The sequence below is a fragment of the Argentina silus genome, assembly GCF_951799395.1.
Source record: "Argentina silus genome assembly, chromosome: 17".
Taxonomy (NCBI): Eukaryota; Metazoa; Chordata; class Actinopteri; order Argentiniformes; family Argentinidae; genus Argentina; species Argentina silus.
This window is the reverse complement of record NC_139671.1, coordinates 8514493-8525513: the sequence shown is the minus strand read 5'-3', so window position 1 is coordinate 8525513 and position 11021 is coordinate 8514493. Positions and strand designations below refer to the sequence as shown.

The 11021-nt window shown below is 41.3% G+C and overlaps 2 protein-coding genes and 1 pseudogene across 3 annotated transcripts; all 3 read left to right on the top strand.

Moving 5' to 3' along the window:
* The first annotated feature begins 240 nt into the window (after positions 1 to 240).
* Positions 241 to 4804, top strand: LOC310817860 (C-C chemokine receptor type 6-like). Its single transcript, XM_083688577.1, has 2 exons — positions 241 to 271; positions 3246 to 4804. The coding sequence occupies exon 2, from the start codon at positions 3260 to 3262 to the stop codon at positions 4430 to 4432; it is 1173 nt and encodes a 390-aa protein (XP_083544703.1). The 5' UTR covers positions 241 to 271; positions 3246 to 3259; the 3' UTR covers positions 4433 to 4804.
* A 668-nt stretch (positions 4805 to 5472) lies between these two features.
* Positions 5473 to 6886, top strand: LOC310817890 (C-C chemokine receptor type 6-like). Its single transcript, XM_083688618.1, has 2 exons — positions 5473 to 5539; positions 5694 to 6886. The coding sequence occupies exon 2, from the start codon at positions 5708 to 5710 to the stop codon at positions 6875 to 6877; it is 1170 nt and encodes a 389-aa protein (XP_083544744.1). The 5' UTR covers positions 5473 to 5539; positions 5694 to 5707; the 3' UTR covers positions 6878 to 6886.
* A 951-nt stretch (positions 6887 to 7837) lies between these two features.
* On the top strand, positions 7838 to 10770 carry LOC310817891 (C-C chemokine receptor type 6-like; annotated as a pseudogene). The gene is made up of 2 exons (XR_014555110.1): positions 7838 to 7977; positions 8132 to 10770. The product of XR_014555110.1 is annotated as a C-C chemokine receptor type 6-like (transcript).
* Positions 10771 to 11021: the final 251 nt, after the last annotated feature.

The window sequence follows — 11021 nt, the reverse complement described above, 5'->3', positions numbered from 1 at the left end:
ACTATAGTACCGATTGTATATTAACTTGCCATGCCACTATTTCTCAGATGTTTATCCAGTGTACAGTACTGTACACCTACAGTATCATCCAGTAGGTGAATATTAGAAGTACTATAGTAATCTAATCTAATTTAATCTTTGTTATTTATTTTGCCACCTGCTGTACCTTGTGGTAATCAGTAGGTGGTTGAGGGCACTACTTGAGTAGGCTGTGAACCTCACAAAGCACACTTCCCCTACTTCAGAACAGATACTGATAGCCGTGATACTGGTAAGTCCTCTCTTTTACAGACTGTAGTGTATCTAACCTGCTCTAGTTTACAGCTGATTTATACTCGTAGAAAAACTGTTCAGTTAAAGGCACAGAATATGCATGTTTTATGTTTGTTTTGGATAACATAACATTTCTAAATACAGAGATCAGTGCAACTGGCTTCACCTTATTACCAAATCACTGAGGACCTAATTGTTTTTCTTAAGTAATGTTCTCTCATGGAGTAATTTCTTGGCTACCACAGAATCTGATCAATGTCACAGATGTCAAGCACTATTTGCATATGAAAACAGTGATGGGGTGGAACTGACATGGTTGCAGCTTACCCATCAACATCATCACAGTTAGCTCAGAGGCAGATCATAGAAAATATTTATCTGACCTCAGGGAGATCTATAGAAAATGGGCAGGAAGAGAATGCCTTGAATTTCAACATTGGTGTGAGAAACAAAGTTTACATAAGTTCAGGCAGGACACTTTAAGTTGAGCGCAGACAGTCAGGTCACTCCACCCGCTCGGTCACTCTGTATTTACCTACGTACAGGGGGTTTGATAAGTTATGGGCTCCCTGCCTTCTATTATTTTAATTTATGTTGTTAAACTTCAGGCGGGGAGCTATACAGAGCTGAGCCATCCAATTCCACAAAACTGTATTACCATTTTTCATTAAACAATGTTAAACCGATGTAAGTGTCCTGACTGAAATTACATCAGGATTGACACAGATCCACTAAGCCTACAGTATCTAACATTGAACAAATTAGGTGAATTTGTCTAATTCATATGTTCCCTGCATATATCTGATAACATTTAATAATAGATTTAACCAAGGATTGTACTTGCACATGAAGTCACGATTTTGGTCTTTTTCTAGATGTACCTTACTGATCGTGTACCTCTAGTGACATTTGACTAGGGAAGTCAAAGGAGATAGTGAATCAAGCCATTGTTGCTCAGCTGCTCAGCCGGTATTATTATCTTTAGGCTTTGCAAACATCCACCATGCAGAAGTGAAGAATAGGAACAGGAGACAGATACAGAACAGAATTTTTTGAGACAGATACAGAACATTATTTTTTTGTCAATAACTCATTTTCATATTAAATTAAATTTATTTTTCGTTGAATACAGTATCTATGTCAGACAGTATTATAGTCTGAGTGATGAGATAAGAATCAGTGCATCATGAGACGTGTGGTGTTCCACACTCATGCACTACAGAAGAAATTGGGTCATTCAAGCGTATTTGGGGTTATATGACCTGGTTCTCTGCAAATTTCCTCTCACACTGCACCCGCAAAAATGATCAGGTAGACATCTTTTGAAGAATGTAAATTAACCTTCTCACGCTTTAACTTTATCACACCATATCATGAAATGGCAGACCCTTTCAAAAGTTTCCATGGTTTAGCAGTTGATTCATATTATGTACACTAAACTTACAAATAGTAATGGTTTCAGGTCGGAACATGTGTGAGAAGAGGGCTGACAGCTATTTTAGCATAGTTATGCCGTCTAAACCCAAAAGAGACTGGCATACAGAATTTAAACTCACAATTGCTCATGTGATTGTTGGTGTTTTCAGGTCTGTGGGTTAGAGCATGCGTACATTTAACCTGGATCTTAATTGCAATGTACTGCAAAAGTCACCTCACTTTTGGGGTCAGTGAAATTGGTATTAGCTTAAACCATGTAAATTGATGGTTTAAGGAGAGATTATAGAATATCAACCACTTTATTTAAGTACACAATACTATGATATTTGAAAACCTTAATTGTATAATGATTAATATAAATAATCACTATTAGGCCTATGTATAACTGCCCTGATTTTATCTGTGAATGTTATTTTTAAATTATTTATTGTGTAATTACACTGTTACACTGTAATACATATTACATATGGTGATGCTTTTGTGTCTTCGTGGCCTATTTGAGGTCCATAATAAAAATAATAAAAAATACCATTGACAGAATAGACAAATAAAGACAAATCTCTCCCACTATAATCAGTTTGGGTGTCCTAATCAGCCGCTTCGGTCAAAAGGCTCAGCGTGCGTCTAGGCTGTCAAGCGCATTAACGGACGCTGTGTCTCTATTTCAGAGGACGCTGTGTCGCCAGCTCGCGCTGGGTAGTTCCATACATTGTGGTTTGACGCATCATATCAGGACAGCTCCTTAGCGCGCGGCACGTTGACGCTCGCGACGTAGTATATTAGGATGAAGTGGGAAAATGTATAGGATAAATAGACAATTGGGGAAAAAAGCGTGTGGACACATGTAAATTCGATAAAAAATACCTTGGTCAAAAAGTGAATGACAGTAGGTGAATTATGGCGAGAATGGCAAACTTTACAGACTATGAAACTATACCCATAATTATTCAATGATCTATTTTAAGAACTAATTTGAGCAGACATCTAATGGTTGTTTTGATGTTTCGTTCATTTGCGTGTTGTCTTGCAGTAAGCCCCTTGTGGGTTTTAAAAACTCACTTGCTTTGTTTTACCTTGTGTCATACTTTAATGTTCTTTATTCCTTGTCCAATAAATGAAATCAATTTACATCCACATGTTTTACATAGGTTTGATCACATAGCCTAGTAAGAAATACAGTGAAAAAAAGGACTGGGTAATTTAATTTAATTTACCTATAGAATAAATATAAGAAGCCTATTCAAATAATACTAATATTGACGAGTTGCTAATCACGTTTCCAGACAGATTTCCTGCAAATCAGTTAAATTGATTTGACGGAGCAATCACGGTTAACTACTTTACAGGTGCAGCATAAGTTAGGCAAGTCTCAGTTTTTTGGGGAACGGTTCAAAGGGCGTCTAAACTTAAAAATGCTAAATGACAGAGCAATAACCTGGGGTGTTTATAATCACTTCGATCAAAATTAATCATCTCCAGTCCATGTGTGTTGACTTACTACTTCATTGTTCCCTCTCTTCTGTCTTTATCCACAGGATAACAGGAGAAAATGAATGCCACTTATGACGACCTATATGAAAACTATCCTGACTATGATGTAGTGGAGCCATGTGAAACGAAGAACAACACCTGGATGAAGTACATAATGAGCGTCTACGTCCACTCCATCATCTGCATTTTGGGCTTCATAGGCAACACTCTGGTGATAGTCACCTACGCCTTCTACAAGAGGGCCAAGTCCATGACGGACGTCTATCTCCTGAATGTGTCCATAGCAGACTTGCTGTTTGTGGTGGCTCTGCCTCTGATCATCTACAATGAGCAGAGTGGCTGGTCCATGGGGACAGGGGCCTGTAAGCTGCTGCGTGGGGCCTACAGTGTCAACCTGTACAGCGGCATGCTGCTACTAGCCTGCATCAGTACTGACCGCTACATCGCCATCGTCCAGGCCCGCAGATCTTTCAGGCTCCGCTCCCGCACCCTGACGTACAGCCGCATCATCTGCTCTGCAGTCTGGACCCTGGCCCTGATCCTGTCCATCCCCACCTTCCTCTACTATGAGCGCTATGAGCCCTATCACAATACATACTTTTATCGTGATGATGACTACTATAAGGATAACAATACAGTGACACTTGATTCCAGCATGGAGAGTTCCATGTCCTCAGATGGGGGTTCATTCGTATGTGAGTTCAGGTTTTCAGATAATGAGACGGCTCGTCAGATGAAGGTCCTGGTCCCCAGTACCCAAATGGCTGTGGGGTTCTTCCTGCCCCTGTTGATCATGATCTTCTGCTACACCAGCGTCATTGTCACCCTGCTCCGAGTGAAGAACTTCCAGAGGCACAAGGCGGTGCGTGTGGTCATAGCCGTGGTGGTGGTATTCATCGCCTGCCACCTGCCCTACAACGTGGCCCTGCTCTATTCCACCGCCACCATGTTTACTCCGACAGCGTGTGAGGAAGCAGACACCACCCAAGTGGCCAAGACCGTGACTGAGACCATAGCCTACCTGCACTGCTGTATCAACCCGGTGCTGTACGCCTTCATAGGGGTGAAGTTCAGGAACCACTTCCGGAAGATCATGGAGGACCTGTGGTGTTTGGGGAAGAGCTACATCAACCCCCGTCGCTTTTCAAGGGTCACCTCAGAGGTATACGTCTCCACCCGTAGGTCCGTGGATGGATCCTCCAATGACAACGCCTCATCGTTCACCATGTGACCCATAGCATGTGACCCATTGTACCTACAGTATGAGATGCTTTTTGTTCATTTTGTGATTTTAACACTTCACACTTGCTGAGACTCTCATACTGTAGTTGTTGGTGTTTTCGTTTTCAATATGACATGTATTGTACATAGGTTTATCAAAATATTAACTTGATTGTTTATAAGGAAAAATCTATGTGAATTGAAAATTGTTAATTAGAATGATTAGATTATTGTTATTTGATTATGAGTTACAAATGAGAGGTGTGTCATATTTCGCTTTCAGGTAGTTTTGTCTTTGTCAGGTTTGATGGTTAGTGAATATGTTTGATCCTCTAAGGAAATGTACATATTTTTGGGGAGAAAAAATAAAAATAAAAATGTCTTTGCTTGGCCTATATTTCACCAGATAAAACTTAATTTGGCTGTATACCCACACAGAGATCATTAGTGACCTACGACCATTGTTATTGTTTCTAATACCCCACACACTCACTGAATGGTACTATTGACGGTCTTGACTTTATTTTCTCCTTGAATGAAGCACAATAGAATCAGTACTCTAACAGCCTCACTAGAATGTACAGTATTCACCTAGAATATTAACACTGCCGTAGATTGAAGACCCATCTCTTTAGGCTACATCTTAACTGTCCCTCCTAAAGACCTCTTCATCCCCACTACCCCCCTGTGCAAGTTTCTCTCCTGTAAATACATTTTTAAAATAAAAGAAAGAAAGAAATCTTCCTTTCTTCTAGCATTGTGACTGCCAATAGCCCCTGGTCCTAGCATAGATTATTTTTTCTTATGACAATGGTAAACGATGGTAAACACTGCTAACACCTTGTGTTGGAGTGCAGTTGGAGTTAGTTGAGCCCCCACCAATAGTCAATGTGTAATTCGAACCCTGTATCCAAAGAGACCAGGTTCTTATCTGGCCAATGAAAGTGAAAGAGTATTGTACTGCAAACGGTCCTTCAACAATTGTGAAAGTAAAACCTTTGTGCTGATCAAGCATTCCAGTCACAAGGAACCATTAACACCAACCAAGACCACACGAAGCAGGACAAACCAGTTGTGGGAATCGAAGGAAAGGAATCAGAGCATACAAACTGCGTCAGTAAGTAAGATATCTACTGTAGAATAGTTGAACGTCGTCAATAACAGCCTTCTCTGATAGTATTTACAGTGGATGAATCAAATAAGAAATTGATCTTGGGTAACATTTCTCTTTAAGTTAACGTCCTCTCATTGTTCTTTTGTTTTATCCACAGGATAACAGAAGAAAATGAATGCCACTTATGACGACCTATATGACAACTATCCTGACTATGATGTAGTGGAGCCATGTGATCCGAAGAACAACACCTGGATGGAGTACATAATGAGCGTCTACGTCCACTCCATCATCTGCATTTTGGGCTTCATAGGCAACATTCTGGTGATAGTCACCTACGCCTTCTACAAGAGGGCCAAGTCCATGACGGACGTCTATCTCCTGAATGTGGCCATAGCAGACTTGCTGTTTGTGGTGGCTCTGTCTCTGATCATCTACAATGAGCAGAGTGGCTGGTCCATGGGGACAGGGGCCTGTAAGCTGCTGCGTGGGGCCTACAGTGTCAACCTGTACAGCGGCATGCTGCTACTAGCCTGCATCAGTACTGACCGCTACATCGCCATCGTCCAGGCCCGCAGATCTTTCAGGCTCCGCTCCCGCACCCTGACGTACAGCCGCATCATCTGCTCTGCAGTCTGGACCCTGGCCCTGATCCTGTCCATCCCCACCTTCCTCTACTATGAGCGCTATGAGCCCTCTCACAGCACAGTCATTTATCTTGACGATGACTACTATGAGGATAACAATACAGTGACACTTGATTCCAGCATGGAGTCCATGTCCTCAGATGGGGGTTCATTCATATGTGAGTTCAGGTTTTCAGATAATGAGACGGCTCGTCAGATGAAGGTCCTGGTCCCCAGTACCCAGATGGCTGTGGGGTTTTTCCTGCCCCTGTTGATCATGATCTTCTGCTACACCAGCGTCATCGTCACCCTGCTCCGAGTGAAGAACTTCCAGAGGCACAAGACGGTGCGTGTGGTCATAGCCATGGTGGTGGTATTCATCGCCTGCCACCTGCCCTACAACGTGGCCCTGCTCTATTCCACCGCCACCATGTTTACTCTGACAGCATGTGAGGAAGCAGACACCACCCAAGTGGCCAAGACCGTGACTGAGACCATAGCCTACCTGCACTGCTGTATCAACCCGGTGCTGTACGCCTTCATAGGGGTGAAGTTCAGGAACCATTTCCGGAAGATCATGGAGGACCTGTGGTGTTTGGGGAAGAGCTACATCAACCCCCGTCGCTTTTCAAGGGTCACCTCAGAGGTCTACATCTCCACCCGTAGGTCCGTGGGTGGATCCTCCAATGACAACGCCTCATCGTTCACCATGTGACCCATAGCATGTGACCCATTGTACCTACAGTATGAGATGCTTTTTGTTCATTTTGTGATTTTAACACTTCACACTTGCTGACTCTCATACTGTAGTTGTTGGTGTTTTCGTTTTCAATATGACATATGTATGTACATAGGTTTATCAAAATAATAACTTGATTGTTTATAAGAAAAAATCTATGTGAATTTAAAATTGTTAATTAGAATTATTAGATTATTGTTATTTGATTATGAGTTACAAATGAGAGGTGTGTCATATCTCGCTTTCAGGTAGTTTTGTCTTTGTCAGGTTTGATGGTTAGTGAATATGTTTGATCCTCTAAGGAAATGTACATATTTTTGGGGAGAAAAAATTAAAATGTCTTTGCTTGGCCTATATTTCACCAGATAAAACTTAATTTGGCTGTATACCCACACAGAGATCATTAGTGACCTACGACCACTGTTATTGTTTCTAATACCCCACACACTCACTGAATGGTACTATTGACGGTCTTGACTTTATTTTCTCCTTGAATGAAGCACAATAGAATCAGTACTCTTACAGCCTCACTAGAATGTACAGTATTCACTTAGAATATTAACACTGCCGTAGATTGAAGACCCATCTCTTTAGGCTACATCTTAACTGTCCCTCCTAAAGACCTCTTCATCCCCACTACCCCCCTGTGCAAGTTTCTCTCCTGTAAATACATTTTAAAAATAAAAGAAAGAAAGAAATCTTCCTTTCTTCTAGCATTGTGACTGCCAATAGCCCCTGGTCCTAGCATAGATTATTTTTTCTTATGACAATGGTAAACAATGGTAAACACCGCTAACACCTTGTATTGGAGTGCAGTTGGAGTTAGTTGAGCCCCCACCAATAGTCAATGTGTAATTCGAACCCTGTATCCAAAGAGACCAGGTTCTTATCTGGCCAATGAAAGTGAAAGAGTATTGTACTGCCAACGGTCCTTCAACAATTGTGAAAGTGAAACCTTTGTGCTGATCAAGCATTCCGGTCACGAGGAACCATTAACACCAACCAGGACCACATGTAGCAGGACAAACCAGTTGTGGGAATCGAAGGAAAGGAATCAGAGCATACAAACTGCGTCAGTAAGTAAGATATCTACTGTAGAATACTTGAATGTCGTCAATAACAGCCTTCTCTGATAGTATTTACAGTGGATGAATCAAATAAGAAATTGATCTTGGGTAACATTTCTCTTTAAGTTAACGTCCTCTCATTGTTCTTTTGTTTCATCCACAGGATAACAGAAGAAAATGAATGCCACTTATGATGACCTATATGACAACTATCCTGACTATGATGTAGTGGAGCCATGTGATCCGAAGAACAACACCTGGATGAAGTACATAATGAGCGTCTACGTCCACTCCATCGTCTGCATTTTGGGCGTCATAGGCAACATTCTGGTGATAGTCACCTACGCCTTCTACAAGAGGGCCAAGTCCATGACGGACGTCTATCTCCTGAATGTGGCCATAGCAGACTTGCTGTTTGTGGTGGCTCTGTCTCTGATCATCTACAATGAGCAGAGTGGCTGGTCCATGGGGACAGGGGCCTGTAAGCTGCTGCGTGGGGCCTACAGTGTCAACCTGTACAGCGGCATGCTGCTACTAGCCTGCATCAGTACTGACCGCTACATCGCCATCGTCCAGGCCCGCAGATCTTTCAGGCTCCGCTCCCGCACCCTGATCTACAGCTGCATCATCTGCTCTGCAGTCTGGACCCTGGCCCTGATCCTGTCCATCCCCACCTTCCTCTACTATGAGCGCTATGAGACCACTCACAGTACATACTTTTATCTTGATGATGACTACTATGAGGATAACAATACAGTGACACTTGATTCCAGCATGGAGAGTTCCATGTCCTCAGATGGGGGTTCATTCGTATGTGAGTTCAGGTTTTCAGATCATGAGACGGCTCGTCAGATTCAGGTCCTGGTCCCCAGTATCCAGATGGCTGTGGGGTTCTTCCTGCCCCTGTTGATCATGATCTTCTGCTACACCAGCGTCATCGTCACCCTGCTCCGAGTGAAGAACTTCCAGAGGCACAAGACGGTGCGTGTGGTCATAGCCGTGGTGGTGGTATTCATCGCCTGCCACCTGCCCTACAACGTGGCCCTGCTCTATTCCAACGCCACCATGTTTACTCCGACAACGTGTGAGGAAGCAGACACCACCCAAGTGGCCAAGACCGTGACTGAGACCATAGCCTACCTGCACTGCTGTGTCAACCCGGTGCTGTACGCCTTCATAGGGGTGAAGTTCAGGAACCACTTCCGGAAGATCATGGAGGACCTGTGGTGTTTGGGGAAGAGCTACATCCACCCGTAGGTCCGTGGATGGATCCTCCAATGACAGCGCCTCATCGTTCACCATGTGACCCATAGCATGTGACCCATTGTACCTGTAAGATGCTTTTTGTTCATTTTGTGATGATTCAGAGCAAATAGATTATATAAATCAATTGTGATATGATGTGTTGATTGTAACAGTTTATACTTGCTTAAACTCTCATAGTTTCTCTCATACTGTAGTTGGTGTTATCATTTTCAATATGAAATATGTACAGTACCAGACAAAAGTTTGGACACACCTTGCCAAGAGTGTGCAAAGCTGTCATCAAAGCAAAAGGTGACTACTTTGAAGAATCTAAAATATAAAACATATTCTGGTTTGTTTAACACTTTTTTGTTTACTACATAATTCCATATGTGTTCCTTCATAGTTTTGATGTCTTCAATTTTAATCTACAATGTAGAAAATAATAAAAAAATACAGAAAAACCACTGAATAAGAAGGTGTGTCCAAACTTTTGACTGGTACTGTATGTATATAGGTTTATAAAAATAATAACTTGATTGTTTATAAGGAATAATTTATGTGAATTGAAAATTATTTATTAGAATTATTAGATTATGTTCTTAGATTAAATGAGAGGTGTATTTTGTCTTTGTCAGGTTTGATGGTTTGTGAATATATTTGATTCTCTCAGGAACATACATACATATTACATACATATTTTTGGGGAGAAAAAAATTAAGCAAAAATGTCTTTGCTTGGCCTATATTTCACAAGATAATATGTATTTGGCTTCATACCCACACAGATATCATAGATATTATATAGATATAGATATTCACCATGTGAAGGGAGAGACCCTGTGGTGGAGACTGACATTGGTATTATCTTTGAGTTTGCACCTTCATTGATTCAAAATGATATTCACTTCATTGTAAAATGTACATTTGACTCAATTAAACAGGGATATGACCCCAGATTGAGGCTACTGTATACTGTATGTATTAGATTAGATATAATTTTGGGATGATTCAGGGCAAATACAATGGATTATCCAAATCACTTGTGGATATGTTGATTTTAACAGTTAACACTGCTGAGACTCTTTTTTCATTTTCAATGTACATATGCCATATAGCTTTACAGAAATAATAACTTCATTGTTTATAAGGAATGATCTCTGTGAATTGAAACATCAGAACTATTAGATAACTGTTATAAATTATGAGTGAAAATGAGAGTTGTCATGTGTCGCTTTGACATAGTTTATGATGACACAGGTTTGATGGTTTACATTTGATCTTCTGAGAAATTAACATACATCTTTTTGGGGATAAAACACTACTTAATTTGTCTTTATACTCATACAGATGTAATTAGTGGCCTACTAGCACTGTTGTTATTAATACCCCACACACTCACTAGATGGCACTATTGACAGTCTTGACTCTTTATTTTCTCCTTGAATTCAGTAAACACAGCCAAATCAGTACTCTAACAGCCTCACTAATATGTACAGTATTCACCTAAAATATATTAAAATTGAATATGGGAGTATCATTCATTGAAGCAGGCAAAACATCAGGTCATACAGTAATAGAGTTAGGAATATGTTTTTTGTTTTAGATCATTAATTGGCCTACAGTGTCAACCTGTACAGCGACATGCTGCTCCTAGCCTGCATCAGTCCTGACCGCTACATCACCCTCGTCCAGGCCCGCAGATCTTTCAGGCTCCGCTCCCACACCCTGATCTACAGCGGCATGCTGCGAGTAACATACTGTTGTTATTCATTTCGAACACTAGGTGGCACCATCGATACTACAGAG

Excerpts from the sequence above, each read along its gene's own strand:
- LOC310817860 (XM_083688577.1), top strand. The coding sequence starts at position 3,260 with ATGAATGCCACTTATGACGACCTATATGAAAACTATCCTGACTATGAT.
- LOC310817890 (XM_083688618.1), top strand. The coding sequence starts at position 5,708 with ATGAATGCCACTTATGACGACCTATATGACAACTATCCTGACTATGAT.